General features: G+C 36.9%; 1 protein-coding gene across 4 annotated transcripts in view; it reads left to right on the top strand.

Annotated features, from left to right (window-relative positions):
* The window catches only part of LOC128694345 (uncharacterized), a 396715-nt gene that overhangs the window by 364683 nt on the left and 9776 nt on the right, over window positions 1–22256 (top strand). For 2 of the 4 annotated variants that reach the window (XM_053784451.2, XM_070093644.1), the window contains exons 2-10: window positions 87–161; window positions 394–1630; window positions 4006–4282; window positions 7078–7229; window positions 8814–8942; window positions 9408–9656; window positions 11632–11742; window positions 20819–21015; window positions 22090–22217. In XM_053784451.2, coding sequence (XP_053640426.2) covers window positions 398–1630; window positions 4006–4282; window positions 7078–7229; window positions 8814–8942; window positions 9408–9656; window positions 11632–11742; window positions 20819–21015; window positions 22090–22217 — 2476 coding nt within the window. In that variant the 5' untranslated portion in view covers window positions 87–161; window positions 394–397. The remainder of the gene's footprint in view (window positions 1–86; window positions 162–393; window positions 1631–4005; window positions 4283–7077; window positions 7230–8813; window positions 8943–9407; window positions 9657–11631; window positions 11743–20818; window positions 21016–22089; window positions 22218–22256) is intronic. The other 2 variants (XM_053784453.2, XM_053784452.2) reach the window with 2 other exon arrangements.

The raw sequence follows: 22256 nt of genomic DNA, 5'->3' as shown, positions 1-22256 counted from the left end.
TGGGATACAGCCAGTTTGATGAAAAAATTATTATTATTATTATTATTATTATTATTATTATTATTTTTGTTTTTTTGTTTTTGTAGGTATGGCAGAAAAGTTCACTAGTGTCTTTTTCTCCAGCTGTAAAGTTCAATACTTGAGACAGCCATACTAATCTGGTAAGTTAATTTGACGTGGTATAATCAGTAAATGTGATTGGATAACATTTACTGATAGACAAGGTTGGTATTTATTGTAGTGTACTATATCTACTGTAGTACTGTGTAGTACTATAGTGTACTATATCTACCCATTTTTCCTGTAGTATATTGTATATATATTTTTAGTGAGTACATCTTCAGTTTTTTAAAGAAGTTTTAAAAGCAAATATACATGTCTATTTTCTTCTAGAATCATGTCTTCTGATAGTGAGGAGTTCCAGTCAGCTGATGAAGACTTTGAATTTGAAGGCTTTGACTCTTCAGAGCCAACAAAGCGATTGTTGACACAGTTCCGCCCACTTCCATCTTCACCATCACCTCAGACTACACCACTTTCTAGTGATGAGGAAGAGGCAGATGAGAGTGACATCGATAAAGATAGTGATAATAAAAACCCACCTTCTGAATTAGAATACAGCGATTCGGTGCATCATATAAGTGCTATATCAGCAGCATATACACCTGTAGAAGACAAGCCAGAGGAAGCAACAGCTCAGAAATCAGATAATAGAACTGATAAGGAACTTAAAGATGTCTTAAGCAGGTTGAGTATTCAAGATATTGTGCATGAGAATTTGAAGAGCACAGAAGATACATTAACAAAGGAAAGTTCTCCAGATAATGATCCCATGTATGATACATTAAAAAATGTACATTATGATTCAGAAAACAATAAAGAACTGATATGTCTTAAGACTGATGTAGATGATAATGCTATTAAAGAAAACAATGATAATGATAGAAAAAACAGTGATAGTGAAAATATTGAGAAATTTACTGAAAGTTCTTGTAATCAGCATGTACTCAATACAGACACAGTACTCGCTGGGGAAAGGGACCATAAGCAGTACAAGAAAGGAGAGAAGGATGGACTTCATCATATACAGAAAGTAGTGAAAGATGAAAAAATAAATACAGAAACTAAGCAAGATGATGAAGTAGAAATAATACGAAGAGTAGAAATAAAAGAAACAGGAAGAGCTCAGCAAGCAGTAGTCACCCAAAGAATGACAGAAACAAATCAGTCAGATGATAGTAAAGTAAGTAATAAGGGGGAAGGAACAAATACAGAATTTGCTGAAATTGATTCAGGAAGAATCTCAAAACCCAAAACAGTTCGTGAATCCAAAATTGGCATGAAAAAACCTCGTGAAAAGCTTGGCGAACGGCTCGGATCGAGGAAATTGGGTTCAAGAATAGAAAAAAAGACTTTAGACAACATCAGTTCAGATAGTATCACAAAGCTTAAAGACTGCACAAACAAAGCAAATAAGATAAACCCAGTATGTGTCGTAGATGAAGAGGAAAAGCTAGAGAGAGAGGTACTCTTTGGTAAACAAGTGGATGACAAACACAAGCAGCAAGAATGGGAGGAGCAGCAGCTGAGATGGCAGCAAGTTCATAACCAAGGTGGAGCACGTCAACAAGTATGTATTTTTTTATTGTAATATGGTACAGATTCCATATTTTGCAACTGTAACTTATGCTTTTACATGTTTTTTTATAATAATAAGAATAATATTAATTTTATTCATAAAAATATTACATTTATTATGAGTTTAGGTAAAATGCAATAAGATAAAAGTATTTAACTTATACCCTCAATTCTGTGCCAAATATAATAACTAATGTTGCCCAATATGCATTGCATAATTAGTGGCTTTTTTTTGTGCCTTCTATTGTATAATACATTTATCTACATTATTTGTATCGCTCAAAGAAATAAACTAATTATTATTATTATTATTATTATTATTATTATTATTTTGTTAGTGCTCTCTGGTGTATAGATGGTTATTTTGTAGATGAATATTCATACCTCTATGTGGGAGATTAAATAGAATTGTAGTTTATGAGAATGGGGTAAGAAAGTGCTAGGAACTTAGGCATCCAAAACGCTTGGAAGCATGTTAGTTCGGAGTGAGTGGAGACAAATTGTTTCTGTGGCTTGACCTGCTGTTGGAGTGTGAGCAAGATGACTTTATGATGGGATTCAGAGAAACTGACTAACTGAACATAAATCCTGGAGGTGGATAGTACAGTGCCTGCTCTCTGAGGGACGGGTGGGGATGTTGCTGTTCAGAGGATCATCCTAATTGTAATGTCTTTGTATCTCTGACAAGACTGCTATTGAATGAATGATGGTGAATATGTGTCCTTTTTTGGGTCACCCTGCCTTAATGGGAGATGGCTGGTGTATTAAAAAAATAACTGGTATTGATATTTTTTCAAATATTTGTTCAACATTTCTATAGTGGAAAGAGATAAAACTGATTTTCTATGAGGTTTAATAAAGATAAACTGTATACCTCTTAGGTACTATATTTTTATGCATTGCATGTAACATATGTAAAGTAAAAGGACACAAGTGCAACTAATGTGACATTTTATTGTGGCAACGTTTCGCTCTCCAGGAGCTTTATCAAGCCATTACAAACAATACATGGACACAGAGAGTATATAAAGGCTCAGAGTGAGGTGCAATACTAGTGAGGTACCATTTCGAGTTCACTAGTGGTAGTAGTAGTAGTAGTAGTGACAAAAGTAATACAATATAGTAGAGCAATTAATTCGTACATGAGTAAAAGGATAAAAGCTATTACTTGGGTAACATAAAAATAGGTTGGACAAATATAGACTGGAAAGAGGCAGCTTGTTTCAGTGTTCACTCTCTGTAATGTGCTATGTGTAGTATAGCAGGAGAGACTATGTGATGGCAGGGTTTACTGTTTTCAGGAGGATTCTTGCTAAGACTTCGGAGATGGTGAAGCTGCCGTTGTTTTATTTAATTGTATTCAAAACAGCGATCAGTGCTGATTCAAGGCACTTGCGTCTGCGGAAATTAGTTTCTTTGATCACTAATTGGGCGTCTCTGAATTTCATGAGATGATTGGTGGAATTTCGGTGTTGTACACAGGCGTTGTTCAAGTTATCATTCCTACATGCGTAAATGTGTTCATTGAGGCGGGTGTCGAGGTTTCTTGCTGTTTCACCTATGTAAATCTTGTCACAGCCTCCACAGGGTATAGTGTAAACTCCTGCATTGACTGGTTCGTGGTGCTTGGATTTTGTCCTGGTTAGATCCTTTATTGAAGTGCTAGAAGCGATGGCGACTCTGGTGTTAGCTTGTGAAAGTACTTTTAAGACGTTCAGTGCAACCTGGCTGTTGGGAAGAATTATAACTTTGTTGGGAGTGGTGTTGATGCGTGGAGAATTAATGTAATGTAATTAATGTAACATAGCATATTAACTTACTGCACATGGAATTTTTAGTGCTTTAGTATACTGTACGTTTTTTTTTCCTGCATTTCATGTTTTTAGTGCCCCTTGTTGGTCAGTGCCCTGGGCAGCTGCCCATCTGGCTTGCCCCTTAATCTGGCTCTGGCTTTAAGAGAAAGTATTTTCGATGAATATAACATGTGCAACATGTGAATATCTTTATTTGAGAGATGTTTCACCCATGAAGGGACATCGGAAAGGAGACTTTTCTAGGGGGACCAGAGAGGTAGTAGCAAGAACCACCCTAGCTTATGTGACCATTACTGCTACCATTTCTCTGATTACACTATATAGCTTAGTCTGCTTTCTTTTGTCTTCATTAGATTGACAAATCCCCTGGTGGGCAGAGCATCTTTCAAATAATGATGTCCAGATGCTGCACATGTTCTATTCATCAACTTGTTGATGTATATACCTTTAATAGAGTACTTTTTACCTCTAGTTACCTTCATTTCAGTGTCTGAATTGCTTCATCTTTTATTTTCTCTTATAAAATAAAGTCCATTGGATTTATCTGTACCAGATTCCTTTAAAATATTCTGCTGCTGCTGATGATGATGGTGGATGGGGAGAATCCTGGGGTGGCTGGGGTACCACACTCCTTTCTGCTGCCTCCACCTTTACTCGGGAGGTTGGCCGAGGTGTTGGCACTGTTGTGGAGACAGTAGAAGGCACCCTGGGAGTCCCTGATCCTGAAACTCTAGCTCAAGAGATTGCAGAAAGGCAAAGGATGTTGGAGATTGAGGAAGAACTTTTGAAAGGCAAAGCAGAAGAAAGCCAGGCAGCAAATAATCCAGAAAGTAAGTGACATCTTGACCATTAAACTGTTGTTACTGTATTGATGTTTTCTTCAGAGCTAGTTAAGCCTTGTAATTTAAGTTTTTTTTTTTTTTTTAAATAAAATACCTTCCAAGTTGAATGCTAATTTAATACATATATCTTACCATGCTCTGACTCTTCCCCAGACTTTAAATTAAGCACTATAGGTAATGATAAATTAATAAAAAGCTTTACACCTTTATTCTATGTCTTTTGGGAATAAGCCTTGTCCCTAATTAGATACCAAAATTAATGACTCCTAATTTGAAGTAGAGATAAAGGACGTGGGTAGGTTCCTAGGTCTGCTTATAGGTAAATATTTAAAAAATGGCATAGCACTGTTTGACCCTTCCAGATTTAGTGCATAGTCTGATATTATTATTGTTATTATTATTAAAACCTGCAGAAATTCTTTCCAAAATTTGCTATTGTGTTCTCCAATCTATGCAGTACTATTAACACATTACTTCTCTCATTTACCCAAACCTTGCCTATGGAATTTGTGCCTGGGGTTCTGCCTTAGCTATCTACCTCAAACCAATCATCACACAACCTAAGGCAGGTATCAGAACCATCATAAACTCAAAATTAGAGCCAGTTCTATGCCCTTGTTCAAATCCCTAAACCTACTAAATTTTTAATGCGTTACATACACGTACTTTCTACTGTTCATCTCTCCCTCATCTTCTTGGAAAACTGTAACAGAACACATAGGCATCTCATTCAAAACAAAATACCTCTTTGATGTTCCTCACATTTGCCTGGACTCGTATAAGAACTCGATGCAAATAAAATGACCAAAAATGTGGAATAATTTGCCAGATGAAGTAAAATCCTTCAACTTAATGAAATCAAACAAAAACTTAAGAAATTTTTGTACCTAATGTATTTCCCCTCAAACAAGTTTTGATGTAACTTTCTAACTACCATTAAATTTTTATTTCCAGGTTGTAAATTATGCCTTGTTCCTTAAATTTTTTAGATATGTATTGTCATATATCCAACCACTATTATGTTATTACTTTCTCATTTGCTTATTAATTCTCTTGAGGATAAATGTAAATTCAATATAAACTTTTGAATTAAGTTTGTGGAATGAAAAATTTATAGTATATTTAGCATGTATTACATACCATATATCTAAATAGGTGCAATATATTTTCTTTTTTTTTTTTATTCTTGGTACTATATTAGTCCTAGCTCAAGTCTGCCTGTAATGCTATGCATAACCAGGAGTTTTTCCTTGAAAAAATATACACTGTTATCTTCATTAACATAGTTCTGTTCCATGTTGCTATGCTACTTCAAACTGTTTGGAATAACATCCCTTACACTTCTTGCTCACTTGTCAATGAACTGCCATAGTTTATGATGTAGACATTTACTAGAGGGTTGCAGCATTGTCAGCAAGCTATTGAAAGTCCTTGCCATTGGGCCATGGCACACAAATTCAATTCTTTATTAAATAACAAAAAAAGGCACAATACTGTGACTGGAACAATACACAAATAACCCGCATATAGGAGAGAGGAGCTTACGATGACGTTTCGGTCCGACTTGAACCATTTACAAAGTCACACTAATGAGAAGGAGAACAGGAAGGGTATATATAGGCAGGAAGTGGTAGTGGTAGTAGATGTAGTAGTAGTAGTAGTAGTACTAGTAGTAGTAGTAGTAGTACTAGTAGTAGTAGTAGTAGTAATAGTACTAGTAGTAGTAGTGGTGGAAGGAAGTAGTAGTGGGGAAGTAAGAAGGAGGAGGAGCAAGTCAAATACTAAGAAAGAGGAGCACTGCAAGGGAGCTAGGTGCCCACAGAGGGTAAGAGCAAGAACACAAGGTGGGGGGGGGTAATAAAAAATAAATAATGAAGGAACAAAAACACAAGGCAGAAGAAAGGCAACCCAGAGGAGAAAAGGGAAAGAGGAAAGGGGAAGAGGGAGTAGAAGAAAAAGGAGGAATTCTTTATTCAAATTTTATTATGTATTATTATTTTTTTGAGTTGGAGAAGATGCCTGGTCATTTCAGTATTGTGTGTTATTCTTCTCTGGATCTCCTATTGGGACTTGCCAGATCATGAAATCTCTAGGCCATCTTTTTGACTTTCATTTATTATAGAAACTTCACATAGGCTTTCTCAGAGATGACTATAGAAGTACATTCATTTTTTTTCTTTGAGGCCATTTATAATTTAGCAGGCCACCAGCAGCAACATTCTGGTTGACCAGGCAAGCACCAGATGAGCCTGGCCCAAGGTCAGGCTCTGGGAGTAGAAAAATTCTCGGAACTCATGCGTTTCCTCTTCTCTAAATTTGCACCAGTATTATGTGTATGGTATATGTTGATGTGCCTGTGTGCTTTTGTCTATCCTGATTCTTATATGCACATTTTCTTATAACAAATAGTGATGGTTGACCCTTTTATACCATAACCAAACTAACACACATTCTTCCATTATATACATAGTGCCTGTTTTTGGTTTTCAGCTTTAACATAAGATGATTAGAACTTAAAATGGTGACTGAGTTTGATTTATTAAATATCAGGGAAGAATTAGTCACATCACTTTGGTCAGACCAATTTACAGCTAACCAACAAATTGGAAATGAAATTAGAGAATGTTCAGTCTGTCCTTGACAGCTGTGCAGTGTTGATTCATGATGAACTCAAACACTGTTTAGTTTCATCTCCAGTTTGTGGAATAGCTGTAAATTCACTATCAGAATTAGCTCATAAGTGATACTGGGAGAAACACAAGCTTATATTTTCGTTGCCCCAGGCTTGGATAATCGTGAGACCAATACATCAAGCAGCGACAGTGATGGAGGGGATGGTAAAAATTTGGTGGTCGACTACAGCTTTGGTGGACTTTCTTCTATTGGATCTCTTGTGTCTGGTGTCTCAGGGGCTCTAGAGACAGCCAGCTCAAAGGTAAGGTGATGGACTGAGAGCCAGAATGGTTCAGATACTTGAGGAGGAAATGAATACAGCATAGTTCTGATACTTGGTAGTGGGTGTATTTACTGAGGGGTCCATTAAAGATGAGGTAAATCATAGAATAGATAAGGGGAAAGAAAATGGTAGGAGTGTTGAGGAGTTAGTGAAAAAGAAAGAAGTTTGTCAGTGGCATAAAAATAAAGAATGTTGCAAAAGTATAATGGTGCTAGCAGATTTGTTTTGGTGTGAAGCATAGTTTTTAAATATTGCAATACTTTTATTAATATTTGTGCTCGACATGAGCATTAAATTTCAATTTATTTTCTATTATTAGTCCTAAGAATTTCCCTTTATTCAAAAATTGTATGTAAGGGTGAGTTTATTGGTAGTCATCCAGGTGTAAACTTTTTTTTTTAGTTTGTCATTAACTACTGTATGGTGTACATATATTGTCAAGTGGTTTGGGCCTGATGATATATGATATGATATTGGGTGGCATTAAGTAGGTCATTGATAAACAGTTGATAAGGAAAAGAAGAGGTCCCAGAATGCTACCCCAGAAAAACACCTGAAGTTATTGTTAGTTATAGAAGTGTCATTTATGGCTACATGCTTTTGTCTGTTACTGAGGGATAACTGAAAATACTTGTATGTGTGTGTGTATCCACTTAAGTCAATAGTGATTTAGCTTGAGTAGGAGAATTTTGTGATCACCAATATCAAAAGCCTTTTGCAGATCACCAAAAAGACCAATAGATACTTATTTCTTGCAAGTTATGGATAAACTGTCAAGCATTTCTTAATAATGCATCATTTGTGTTTTTTAGGTCGAATGCAAATTGGCAAGGAGCAATCACGTTGATAGTAGCGGTATATTAGAAAATGGCCTGTAGCTAACATCAGTTGGATCACTGCTATTATAGATAGATGTTATCCTGGCACTTTTAAGGAAGTTAAGAAAGGTTTTCTCTTCTAGTAATTTGAAAAAATTTGCAGTAGCTGGAGATAATACTTGTACAGCATTTTTGTAGATGATTTAGATATTTCAATTGCATTACTAGCTGCATTTTGAATTAATAGAGCTTCACTAACATTCTAGCCTAGGAAACAGTATATTATGTAAAGTATAATTTTGAACTCTAATTGCATTTTAATTACAGTGCTCTATCATTGTGAATTTTGTATAAGATCATTTTATCTTTTAGTTGATGTTGCTGTATTCTGCCTCGCCTAGTTAAAAATTGAGTGAGAGTTACAGAAAATTTTGTTTTAATTTTTTGTTATGCATAGTTTATTTTTAGAGTAATATGATATACGTACATTGGTACCTCGAGTTTTGAACAGCTCCCAACTCGAGCAGTTATGTAAGTGTATTTTTGTAAGTGCTTTTGTAAGTGTATTTTTGGGGGTCTGAAACAGACTACACTGTAATCTAATTTACGTTATTCCTTATGGGAACAAATTTGTTCGGTATCGGTACTCGAACAGCCTTCTGGAATGAATTAAGTTTGTAACTTGAAGTACCACTGTATTTTCATGCATTCTTCACAAGTGACCTTAAGAGTGGCTTCATTCTAGGTGCTGTTAGGAGGGCTGAATACCCTGGAAGTCATTGGACGAAAAGCAATGGATGTAATTCAAGAAGGAGACCCTGGACTGCGGAAAAAGAGAGCTCTTCTCGCCAACAGAAAGCCCATCTTATCTCAGGTATTATTTTGCATAAATGGTGCATATTTTTGGATCAGTAAAAGTGTGATGTCCATGGTCTTCCCAAAGGACAGCTGAGAATGAGGGGTGGTGAATATATTTTTCTTCTGTGGGTCACTTTCTTGTGGAGGGAAATGGTCAGTGTGTTAATAAAACCAATAAACCCTATATAGATCACAAGTATTGCCTGTCATTTGTAGGAGATAACATTTTACAAAACCTGATCAACCAGATTATGATTTAGCATATTAGTTTGTAAGCAGCAAGTAATAGTCAATAGCTAATTAGGTTGTCATCAGAGTGGCCTGGCTTCAGGTTATGTTATAAGCTGGAGAACTTTTAGAACTCTTAAAACTATTTTGCAATTTAGAAAAACATTTTTAAATTCATGATTTCACATAAATTATGAATATTAGTTGCCTATAAATGTGATCAGACTTTAATGACAAGTTGATTTATACATAGGTCTTGCAAGAGGCGCGGCAGCGAGCAGCTAAGGAAGAGATTGAGCAGCAAGAAGGTGGTTATGGGAAGGACTCAAAGAACATAGATAAAATCACTTTTGACCATGCATGGGAAGTCACTGAAGGACCAGTACATCTAGAGGCGCTGTCACTGGTTGCAAAGCAGTGTGAATCAAAAATGGCTTCTATGATTCAGAGTTTACCACATTATTTAATAGAGAAACTTAACACTGCAAATTTTGAGATTAAGGTATAAAGATTTGTATGAAAATTCTCTGTTGCTGTTGTAATAAGACCCATGAATATTTTTTCCTTTAATTTGTTTTATATATGTATCTTTCTTTCAACACACTGGCCGTATTCCACCGAGGCGGGGTGGCCCAAAACGAAAAACGAAAGTTTCTCCTTTTACATTTAGTAATATATACAGGAGAAGGGGTTACTAGCCCCTTGCTCCCAGCATTTTAGTCGCCTCTCACAACACGCATGGCTTACGGAGGAAAAATTCTGTTCCACTTCCCCATGGAGTTAAGAGGAAATAAACAAGAACAAGAACTAGAAAAAAATAGAAGAAAACCCAGAGGGGTGTGTATATATATGCTTGTACATGTATGTGTAGTGTGACCTAAGTGTAAGTAGAAGTAGCAAGACGTACCTGAAATCTTGCATGTTTATGAGACAGAAAAAAGGACACCAGCAATCCTACCATCGTGTAAAACAATTACAGGCTTTCGTTTTATACTCATTTGGCAGGATGGTAGTACCTCCCTGGGCGGTTGCTGTCTACCAACCTACTACCTAGGTTATATATGTCTTCTTTCTTTCAACACACCAGCTGTATCCCACCAAGGCAGTGTGGCCCAAAAAGAAAAATGAAATTTTCTCTTTTAAATTTAGTAATTTATACGGGAGTAGGGGTTACTAGCCCCTTGCTCCCGGCATTTTAGTCGCCTCTTACAACACGCATGGCTTACAGAGGAAGAATTCTGTTCCATTTCCCCATGGAGATAGGAAATAAACAAGAACAAGAACTAGAAAGAAAATAGAAGAATACCCAGGCTTTCGTTTTACACTCACTTGGCAGGATGGTAGTACCTCCCTGGGCGGTTGCTGTCTACCAACCTAATACCTAGGTTATATATGTATATGGGTAAAAAATTAAGTGGAGAATGTAAACAAGGAAAAGTGTCTAGGATATGTTACTGCTTGGATACTATATTGATAACAGTACATACTGTTTAGTCAAGATCTGTGTGGCCTGTATACACTACATATTTCAGTACTAGCTACACACATCATGTGATAAGAGATGCAAGTAAGGATGACAGCCTGACATATGTGAATTATATTTTTTTTTTACCACATTGGCTATCTCCACCAGGGTAGCATGATTTAAAAAGAGGAAACATTCACTCAGTAGCTGTTTTTCCAGAAGTGCACAAACACCATAGTTCAAATGATGCTCTAAGCTTCAACATTCCCACCACTACTTCAGAGTGCAGACACTGTACTTCCCACATCAATTCCTCATGTCTGGCTAACTTGTTTTCTCAAATTCCTTCATTATTGATGCCTTCACACTCCAGCAGCACATCAAGTCCTTAAAACTACTTCCTTCACTCATTCCAGTCAAACATGCTTATACCTGGTGGAGGTTCCTACCATGTAAAACCTTCACACCCTCTGTCCAACCCTTCCCGGGATGACCCTTATCCTTATTCCTCCTCCCACCTTTGAGTTATACACTCTCTTGGTCTTCCAGTTCTATTCTGTCCTTTCAGTATGACTGACCCACCTCAACAAACATCTCCATCATCTGAATTATACTTTCATAATGCCCCACACATCCTCTAATTTCTACTCTCTGAAATTTTTGCAAAATAGTCACACAACACATTGTTCTCAAACGTGGCATCTCCATACATTGTATGAATTAAAAAATATTTTTTGGCGTCATTATATATCAAAGACAGGAAATACCATGGTGAAAATAGACTAGTGAGTGATTGTAATTAAGTAGCATGTGTGTCTTAATTAGTGTCTAGAGTATCTAGCTTCTGCTGCTCAGTTATCTTCATGACTCATATGGATTTAGCTCTTCTCATGAAGTACATTAATAATGTAATTGCTGAATGGATGCTGATTGAGAGTGAAGTAATATTGGCTAGTAAATAAATGGCAATAAAACTAATGAAAATACTGTATTGACATTCTTTTACTCCCAGACCACCTGTGAGCTGGAAGAGGATATTGAGCTGGAAGGAGATTTGACAGAACAGATAACAAATATTGTACCACAGATTGGCCTTCCAACTCTGTCCCAGAAAGTGAATAAGGTAAGCAAAATGTTTGCGTCAGTGTTACTGAGAAATATTAATTTATAGTTTTAAGCGAAATTAGGCAGTTCTATGTTGATAGATAGTAGTGAATGGAGACGAATGGTTTTTGGGACCTGACAAGCTGTTGGAGTGTGAGCAGGGTAATATTTTGTGAAGGGATTCGGGGAAACTGGTTAGCTGGACTTGAGTCCTGGAAATGGGAGGTACAACGCTTGCACTTTAAAGGAAGGGTTTGGGATATTGGCAGTTTTGAGGGACGTCTATACTGTTGTATCTGAGCGCCTCTGCAAAGACAGTGATTATGTACGAGTGATGGTGAAAGCGATGAATGATGAAAGTTTTTTCTTTTTGGGTCACCATGCCTCGGTGGGAAACGGCCGACATGTTAAAAATAAAAATGTTGATTGAAATTGAGAATGCACTACAATACATTGTGCCATATTAAGAATAAAAGCCTCAGTATCATGGCTAAGACAAGTCAGAGTTAATCCACAAATGTTCTGGACTTTTGAATTCAAAACTGCTTTAACCTCCTCCCTCCAACCAGTTATAAATACACAAGAAAATTGGGGATTCAAATAATAAGAATATGAAACTTGGAAAAGGTTTATATTAGTTTATTACAGTATATCCAGATTTTGGTACAATATTTAGCCCACACTTGTCTCCTCCCAGTGTCTTTGCAAGCCTTATGAAAAGAGATGTTATTTGGGATTTATGGAACTGCAATACTGAAACTAATGAGAGAAATGCATTCTCTTTTGAAAGATTGAGGCCAGTTATCTGGTTAAGTACTGTATATATGTACATACGTATAAGTATACCAGGAAAAGTGTATGGTAGGGTTATAATTGAAAGAATTAGAGGTAAGACAGAATGTAGGATTGTGGATGAGCAATGGGTATTTAGTATTTAGATAAAGACAATTTTCTTCTTCTTATTCTTTTTAGTAATCTTTACAGGAAAAGGGGTTACTAGCCCATTGTTCCCGGCATTTTAGTTGACTTTTACAACACGCATGGCTTACGGAGGAAAGATTCTTATTCCACTTCCCCATGGATATAAAAGGAAAATTAATAAGACCAAGAACTATTAAGATAAAATCAAAGAAAACTCAGATGAGTGTGTATAAATAAATGTGTACATGTATGTGTAGTGTGACCTAAGTGTAAGTAGAAGTAGCAAGACATGCCTGTAATCTTGCATATTTATGAGACAGACAAAAGACATCAGCAATCCTACCAATTCTTTTTGGGGATTTTCTTTCTTTTTTGGGTCACCCTGCCTCGGTGGGAGACGGCCGACTTGTTGAAAAAAAAAAAAAAAAAAAATTTAGATAAAGGTAGGGAAGTTTTTATTGCATTTATAGATTTAGAAAAGGCATATGATAGAGTGGATAGAGGAGCAATGTGGCAGATGTTGCAAGTATATGGAATAGGTGATAAGTTATTAAATGCTGTAAAGAGTTTTTATGAGGATAGTGAGGCTCAGGTTAGGGTGTGTAGAAGAGAGGGAGACTACTTCCCGGTAAAAGTAGGTCTTAGACAGGGATGTGTAATGTCACCATGGTTGTTTAATATATTTATAGATGGAGTTGTAAAAGAAGTAAATACTAGGGTGTTCGAGAGAGGGGTGGGATTAAATTATGGGGAATTAAATACAAAATGGGAATTGACACAGTTGCTTTTTGCTGATGATACTGTGCATATGGGAGATTCTAAAGAAAAATTGCAAAGGTTAGTGGACGAGTTTGGGAGTGTGTGTAAAGGTAGAAAGTTGAAAGTGAACATAGAAAAGAGTAAGGTGATGAGGGTATCAAAAGATTTAGATAAAGAAAAATTGGATATCAAATTGGGGAGGAGGAGTATGGAAGAAATGAATGTTTTCAGATACGTACTTGGGAGTTGATGTGTTGACGGATGGATTTATGAAGGATGAGGTTAACCCTTTCAGGGTTTTGGCCATATTAGTACGGCTTACGTGCCAGGGTCCTTGATGTACTAGTACTCATAAATTCTAGCGCCTTCAAATCTAGTGAGAGAAAGCTGGTAGGCCTACATATGAAAGAATGGGTCTATGTGGTCAGTGTGCACAGTATAAAAAAAATCCTGCAGCACACAGTGCGTAATGAGAAAAAAAACTTTGACCGTATTTTTGGATTAAAACAGCGACTTTGCACTGTATTTTCATATGGTATTTATTGTTGTATTTTAGTTTTCCTGGTCTCATTTGATAGAATGGAAGACATGTTACAGAAATTGAGATGATTTTGACTGGGTTTACAATGAAAAGTACCTTGAAATTGAGCTCAAAGTAGCAGAAATGTTCGATTTTTACCAAAGTTCAAAGGTAAACAAATCATGCTAAGCATCCAATACACGTCAAATGGTGAGTCTGATATTCTTTCACAAGTGCGCTGATATTATTTATACCATTTCTACACTAATGCAGTAGTCTGCATAACAGTAAATCTTCTATTTTTTGTGAGAATAAAAATTCAAAATGGAAAGCAAAAGAATGTAAGAGGGGCCTGGGGACATGACTAATGAACAGAGGAAATGTTATTTTAGTGCCAGAAATGTCTTTCTTGTTTATTCTGGACCCTATTTGGAAATTGGCATCTTTTGAAATTTGTGTGAAATTGGCAAAATTGCTAAATTCTGATCACTGTATTGGATAGTTGAAATCGGTAAATGGGTGGTTTCTTGTACTCATTCGATAGAAAAAATGGAGTTCTAGCAAAATAGGTATGATTTTTGTCGACTAGTACACTGGAATTGGCTGAAAATAGGGTTCAAAGTGGGCAAAATCGCCAGTCGTAAACATCGTCGAGACCGCTAACGTTGCGAGAGCATAATTCCATAAGTTTTCCATCAAATTTCATACTTTTGGTGTCATTATGATCTGAAAAAAAATCTCTATCTTTTCATAAGAAAAAATAATTTTTTCTTTTTGTGAAATTTGGGGGACCCTGAGAACAAGTCTCTGAGAGGGCCTGTGGACCCTGAAAGGGTTAATCATAGAATTGATGAGGGAAAAAGGTGAGTGGTGCATTGAGGTGTATGTGGAGACAAAAAAACGTTATCTATGGAGGCAAGAAGGGAATGTATGAAAGTATAGTAGTGCCAACACACTAATATAGGTGTGAAGCTTGGGTTGTAAACGCAGCAGTGAGGAGGTGGTTGGAGGCAGTGGAGATGTCCTGTCTAAGGGCAATATGTGGTGTAAATATTATGCAGAAAATTCGGAGTGTGGAAATTAGGAGAAGGTGTGGAGTTAATAAAAGTATTAGTCAGAGGGCTGAAGAGAGGTTGTTGAGGTGGTTTGGTCATTTAGAGAGAATGGATCAAAGTAGAATGACATGGAGAGCGTATAAATCTGCAGGGGAAGGAAGGCGGGGTAGGGGTCATCCTCGAAAAGGTTGGAAGGAAGGGGTAAGAGAGGTTTTGTGGGCGATTGGCTTGGACTTCCAGCAGGCATGCATGAGCATGTTAGATAGGAGTGAATGGAGACGAATGGTATTTGGGACCTGATGAGCTGTTGGAGTGTGAGCAGGGTAATATTTTAGTGAGTCCTGGAAATGGGAAGTACAATGCCTGCACTCTAAAGGAGGGGTTTTGGGATATTAGCAGTTTGGAGGGATTGTTGTGTATCTTTATACGTATATGCTTCTAAACTGTTGTGTTCTGAGCACCTCTGCAAAAACAGTGATTATATGTGAGTGAGGTGAAAGTGTTGAATGATGATGAAAGTATTTTCTTTTTGGGGATTTTCTTTCTTTTTGGGTCACCCTGCCTCGGTGGGAGACGGCCGACTTGTTGAAAAAAAAAAAATCAGGGAAACCGGTTATTTTTATATAGCTGGACTTGAGTCCTGGAAATGGGAAGTACAGTGCCTGCACTCTAATGGAGGGGTTCGGGATATTGGCAGTTTGGAGGGATATGTTGTGCAGAGGCGTCGCCAAAGTTGGTGTCACCCGGGGTGGAATCTCTGGTGTCACCCGGAGCAGCATCTTTGGTGTCGCCCCCATAAAATTCAAGGGTGGGGGATGGGGGGGTAAACTCCAGTTATGTCACTACTGCATAACTAGTAAATAATGTTTAACAGTGAGAACATTTAAGGACCATAAACTGAACAGGAGAATACTTCTCAACTTTATTAATGATAAAATAAATAAGCGTAGTAATATTGAGGAAACATAAACTCAAATAGCACTTTAAGTACAGGCAACAGATCCTACATTTATTCATCTTCAACAATGAAAAAAAAACAAAAAAACTGAAAAATGAAGAAAAACATTGCAATATCAGAGAAATACTAGTTCCAATTTGAACTTGAGTACAGGTAACATCTCAGTGAATCTGATCTTACATTTCCTTGCCTTCAATCCTGTAAAATCATCTATCACATCATCAAAATCAATGATTTTCCCTATTTAGGCTTATTTGTACTCTGTAATCATATAATAGGCTATATAGAAACGAACAATTTTTCTCTTATGTTGGTGCAGCACTGTTTTGGGCATTAGTGTCACCTTCTGTGATACTCCAATACTGAAACTATGTATTGTGCCAAAACAAAAGCATTCACATTGCTAAACTCACAAACTAGTATTTAGTCACTTAGCCATAATACCAACTTACCTCATAATTTGTAATATTTTAAAGTTAAGAATTAATCTAAGTCTGCCCGAAATGCCTAGCCATGCTAGGTGTTCTAGTGGCACCCTCTGTAATTAGTATTTTACTACATGTAAACCACACAATAACCAAATTCTATAAACTCAGCATTGTAATCCTTATAGAGAATAAACTTTGAATTTGAATTTGAATTTGAATTCTTTAGAGGCTCTATGGTGTCACCCCCTAAATGGTGTCACCTGGGGCGCCCCCCCGCCTCGCTTAGGACGCCTCTGATGTTTTGTATCTTTATACATATATGCTTCTAAACTGTTGTGTTCTGAGCACCTCTGCAAAAACAGCGATTATGTGTGAGTGAGGTGAAAGTGTTGAATGATAATGAAAATATTTTCTTTTTGGGTCACCCTGCCTCGGTGGGAGACGGTCGACTTGTTGAAAAAAAAAAAAAGCCCACTGTATCTGTGAAAGCAGTTATTTTTATTTTTATGGAGAGAACCCCTCCCTAGTGAGATATTTTCAGTGTGAATTATTAAGGCATTCTATTTATTTATTTATTTATTTATTTATTTAATAATTTGAACATACATACAGAGGTACAAAAAAATACAGGTAAGAGCAGCATGCCAAAGCCACTTGTATGCATAGCATTACGGGCTGGCTTAAAATTAACTTAAGATTAACTAAGCAATGATGCAATCAGTGATAAAACATTATTGTAAACAGATAACAATAAAGCACAAATGAGTATTACAAAGACAGGTCATATGGTTGCATGCATTGCTGTACATTCAGTAGAATGGAGTATTCTGTTAGGTAGTGTATTTAAAAAATAACAAAGTTAGATTGGGTCTTAGGTTTAACATTTATGTGATATAATTGTGAGAAACATTTAAGATATACAATTTATAAGGTTCAGTTATTCAGTATTTATTTGGTTTTGGGTGAGTAAGTGATCTTTGAGAAGAGACTTGAATTTATAAACAGGTAGTGTTTCTTTTATATTTACAGGTAATGAATTCCAGATTTTAGGGCCTTTTATGTGCATTGAGTTTTTGCATAGCGTGAGATGGACACGAGGAACATCAAAGAGTGATCTGTGCCTTGTGTTATGGTCATGTGTTCTGTTGAGGTTGGCAAGGAGATGTTTGAGGGGAGAGTTAATATCAGAGTTAAGTGTTCTATGTATGTAATAGGTGCAGTAATAAGTATGGATGTTTTGTATGGTGAGTAGGTTTAGTGTTTTGAATATTGGTGGAGTGTGCTGCCTGTATTATTATTATTATTATCAAAAAAGAAGCGCTAAGCCACAAGGACTATACAGCCTGTAGTGGGAATTTGTTATCATTCTGACTGCAGCCTTTTGTTGGGTAATTAGTGGTCTGAGATGGTTAATTGTTGTTGAGCCCCATGCACAAATTCCATAGGTGAGATAGGGGTAAATAAGAGAGTGATATAGGGCCAGGAGGGCTGACTGTGGAACATAGTACCGTATCTTCGATAGTATGCCTACGGTCTTGGAAATTTTCTTAGAAATTTCTTGTATATGTGTATGAAATTTGAGTCTATTATCAAGGTGGATTCCTAAGAATTTTCCCTCTGTTAGCTTTGTGATAGGTGATCTGTTTATCATTATGTTAAGAGGGACATCTGTAGCTCTGTTACCAAACTGAATGAAGTAGGTTTTGTCAATGTTTAGTGTAAGTTTGTTAGTCCTCTTCCAGGTAGATATTTTCTGTAATTCGGTATTTACAGTATTGGCTAGCATGAATGGGCTCGGGTGAGAGAAGTCTTATGTAGTGTCATCTGCAAATAGTGTGGGTTTGAGTAATTGCGAAGCATTTGGTAGGTCATTTATGTATAGGAGAAAGAGAAGAGGGCCAAGGACACTTCGTGGGACACCAACTGTAATTGATTGTACGGAAGAGTTTGCCCCATTTGCGTACACATACAGTGGACCCCCGCTTAACGATCACCTCCCAATGCGACCAATTATGTAAGTGTATTTATGTAAGTGCGTTTGTACGTGTATGTTTGGGGGTCTGAAATGGACTAATCTACTTAACAATATTCCTTATGGGAACAAATTCGGTCAGTACTGGCACCTGAACATACTTCTGGAATGAAAAAATATCGTTAACCGGGGGTCCACTGTATTGGCTTGTGTTGCTGAGGTATGACTTGAGGTAGTTGAGGGAGTGCCCTCTTATACCATAGTGTGACAATTTTATGTGGAGCAAGTCATGGTCAACTGTATCAAAAGCTTTATGTAAGTCAATGAAGATCCCCAGTGGGACTTCTTTTTTCTCTATTGCAGTGTATATATGTTCTAGCATGTATATAATAGCATCATTAGTATTTTTATTAGGCCTGAATCCAAATTGGCAGGGGTTGAGTATGTTTTGGGAGATGAGGTAGGAGTAGATTCGTTTATGAATTAATTTTTTGAAGATTTTTGAGAGAGGGTGTAAGTTGGATATTGGCCTATAGTTATTCAACTCTGGTCTCCTCCTTTATGGATCGGGGTGACCCTTGCTATTTTGAGAACTGTAGGGAAGGTGGAGCATGCAATGGATTTGTTAAAGAGTGTTACAATGATTGGTGATAGCACTTGTGACACTTTTTTGTATATAAAGGGTGGTAAGGTATTTAAATCTCCTGTCTTGTTTTTTAGTGCGTTGATAATAAGAGAGACTTCGTATGGGTTAGTCGGAGCTAGGAACAGTGTGTTCGGGTAGTTGCCAGTGAGGTAGTCATTTGGTGGGGTATCTGAGCTTGGGATTTTATTGGCAAGGTTTTGTCCTATAGTGGAGAAGAAATCATTGAGTCTGTTTGCTGTTTCTGTTGGTGGGAGTTGGGGTTCATCTGATTTTGCTAATTTTATTTCGCTGTTTTGTGATATCTTTTTTTGTTCCTAGAATTTCTGATAGGGTTTTCCAGGTCTTTTTTATATCACCTCGTAAGTTGGATAATCTGTTCTCATAATACAATTTTTTTGCCCTTCTTATCAGGCTGGTTAGGATTGACGAGTAACGTTTTGTTTGGTCTCTGGTTATGTGACCCATTCTGTACTGTTTTTCATATCGGTGTTTTGTATTTATGGATTTGAGAATGCTGGGTGTTAGCCAGGGACTGTTCAGTCTCTTAGCTGTCATCTGTTTAGTTTTTTTAGGGCAGTGCTTGTTTTAGAGGTATTGGGTCTTTTTTAGAAAATTATTAATACATTCGTCAATATCTATATAGATTTCTAGCTCAGTGTGCCAGTCAATGTTTGTTACTGCTGTTGTGAAGTTATTAATGGCTGCCTCATTGTGAAGTCTGAAGGTGACTTTAGTAGTGTCTTGGGGTAATTTACCAAGAGTTGTTATGAGGAAAGTAGGGTAGTGGTCTGTGGTATTATCTGTAATTATGCCTGATTTTAAAGGGGATATGGTGTTGGTCCAGATGTGGTCAAGTAGGGAAACACTAGTCTCTGTAACTCTTGTAGGTTTTGTTACTGTTGGTAGCAACATGCAGTTACTCATTGTGTTTGTGAATTCAGTAACATGTGGGTCCTGGTCTTGCAGGAGATTTATATTGAAGTCACCTGAGAGTAGTAAGTGATCTTTGTTCATGCGTGCATCAGTTATCATACTTCCTATACTTACTATACTTTGAATGTACTCTTGAGCACTACACAAAGTTAACGAGACAAGATGATTGACATTTATTTATAATAATTATTGTTACCTAGGTAGTAGGTTGGTAGATAGCAACCACCCAGGGAGGTACTACCGTCCTGCCAAGTGAGTGTAAAACGAAAGCCTGTAATTGTTTTACATGATGGTAGGATTGCTGGTGTCTTTTGTCTGTCTCATAAACATACAAGATTTCAGATATGTCTTGCTACTTCTACTTACACTTAGGTCACACTACACATACATGTACAAGCATATATATACACACCCCTCTGGGTTTTCTTCTATTTTCTTTCTAGTTCTTGTTCTTGTTTATTTCCTCTTGTCTCCATGGGAACAGAATTCTTCCTCTGTAAGCCATGCGTGTTGTAAGAGGCGACTAAAATGCCGGGAGCAAGGGGCTAGTAACCCCTTCTCCTGTATAAATTACTAAATTTAAATAGAGAAACTTTCACTTTTCTTTTTGAGCCACCCTGCCTTGGTGGGATATGGCTGGTTTGTTGAAAGAAGAAGAAGAAGAATTATTGTTAATTGAATATGGCTTCAATAGTCAATTTAAATAGTTGAATAATATACACATTAATAGTTATGTCTATTCTTTGTATAAACTGCTCTTAATGAAACCTCTTTAGCATCCTCTAAACAGGATGTCAGGCATCGGAATATAAAAATCAACATTTCTTTTACCATTATGTTTTTAATGTATTGTGACTTGTACTTTGCATACATGCCCTGATTTTCTTTATCCCAACTCAACAGGCTTGGTCATCAGTTGTGGAAACTGCTTCACTTATCCAGGAGGCTGGATTGATTGATGGACCAACTGCTGAGCGTGAATTATTTACAGCACTAGCTGGCTTAGTGGTGCAGATATCAGCTGTTGCTCACAAGGGAGCAGAATTATCTCTCATTTCTCCTCAAGATGGTCCTTTAATACTAGCTGAACACTTCAGAGAGTAAGGAAATTAGGTTACTGTATCTTTTGAGGTATGGAGAGGACCTGGGCTTTTAATTTTATTCAGGAAATCGTAATAACAAGATTGCAAAGAAATTCAAATTCACTATTAATTCCACATAATGCATTGCTTATACAGGAATAGGTGACCTTTGAATGTAGTATTCATAAAGCCCATGGTTATGCAGAGCATTTCGGGCAGGCGCCTAACTTAAGACTACAGGGGGCAATAAACGTTGTATGTGTTTTTTGAGGGGTATTAAGTACATACAAATAACACAGCCCTTTGTAAGTCTGAGGCATCAGTAAACAAGTACATCACTTAGTGAGGAGAGGCTGTATTGAATATATAAAGAATGTATATGCGAGTAGATTACAGAACAAGTGAGGCTTGAACCTATGACAAGCGAGTCATAAAACTGAGGCCAGTTTGCTAACAACTGGTCTTTGTTGGCCTAACAAGATTCATCCATATAGGTGTATTTCTATACACTATAGGTAAATACCTAGTTGGGTGTATTTTATTAGGCTGGCATAGACCAATGGTTAGCACACTGGTATGTGAGGTTTTTTTTTTTTTTTGCCATGGGTTCAAGCCCCACCCATTCTGTGATTTAAATTGACTTTGTTAGTGGAATTAAGACACTTAATATGTACTGATTGAAGCTACTTTATAATACATTTGTCAGAGAGTTGATTCATTTGATTAAGTAGCATACCTCCACATTGCACACAGGTGCTCACATTGTTTTTACACGAAGAATAAAAGTCAATAAAATGGCTAGAAAAAGTCACAACTAACTAGCAAACTGAAGATAAGCACCAGACAACAGTTTGGTCCAACCTTTACGTTTATCAAGTCTCAAGGAGCTTGATAATAGTCTAGGATGGACCAAAATGTTGTCTAGTTTTTACCGCCAATTTGTGGGTTGGTTGTAAATTTTTCGTATGTGTATGTACATGCCTGTACCTCTTGTACCTCTATATATTTATGCTAATTTTAATTAATGGGTATTAATATTTTCCTTAAAGTTTTTCCAACTAGTTCTCTAATAAATTTGTTATCACATTCCAGGCTGATTAATAGTGTGTGTGGAGGCATTGAAAACATTGCAGACCAAGTCTGTGGTGCCATCACAGCAGGATCCTCGGCTGCTGACCCTCAGATTAATAATACAATCACCAATATCTACTTGCAGGCAAGTTAAACAAGGGTTTTAAGTGTCTATTCCTTAGTTACCC

Source organism: Cherax quadricarinatus, chromosome 43, assembly GCF_038502225.1.
Source record: "Cherax quadricarinatus isolate ZL_2023a chromosome 43, ASM3850222v1, whole genome shotgun sequence".
NCBI lineage: Eukaryota > Metazoa > Arthropoda > Malacostraca > Decapoda > Parastacidae > Cherax > Cherax quadricarinatus.
This window is presented reverse-complemented; position numbering and strand designations above follow the sequence as displayed.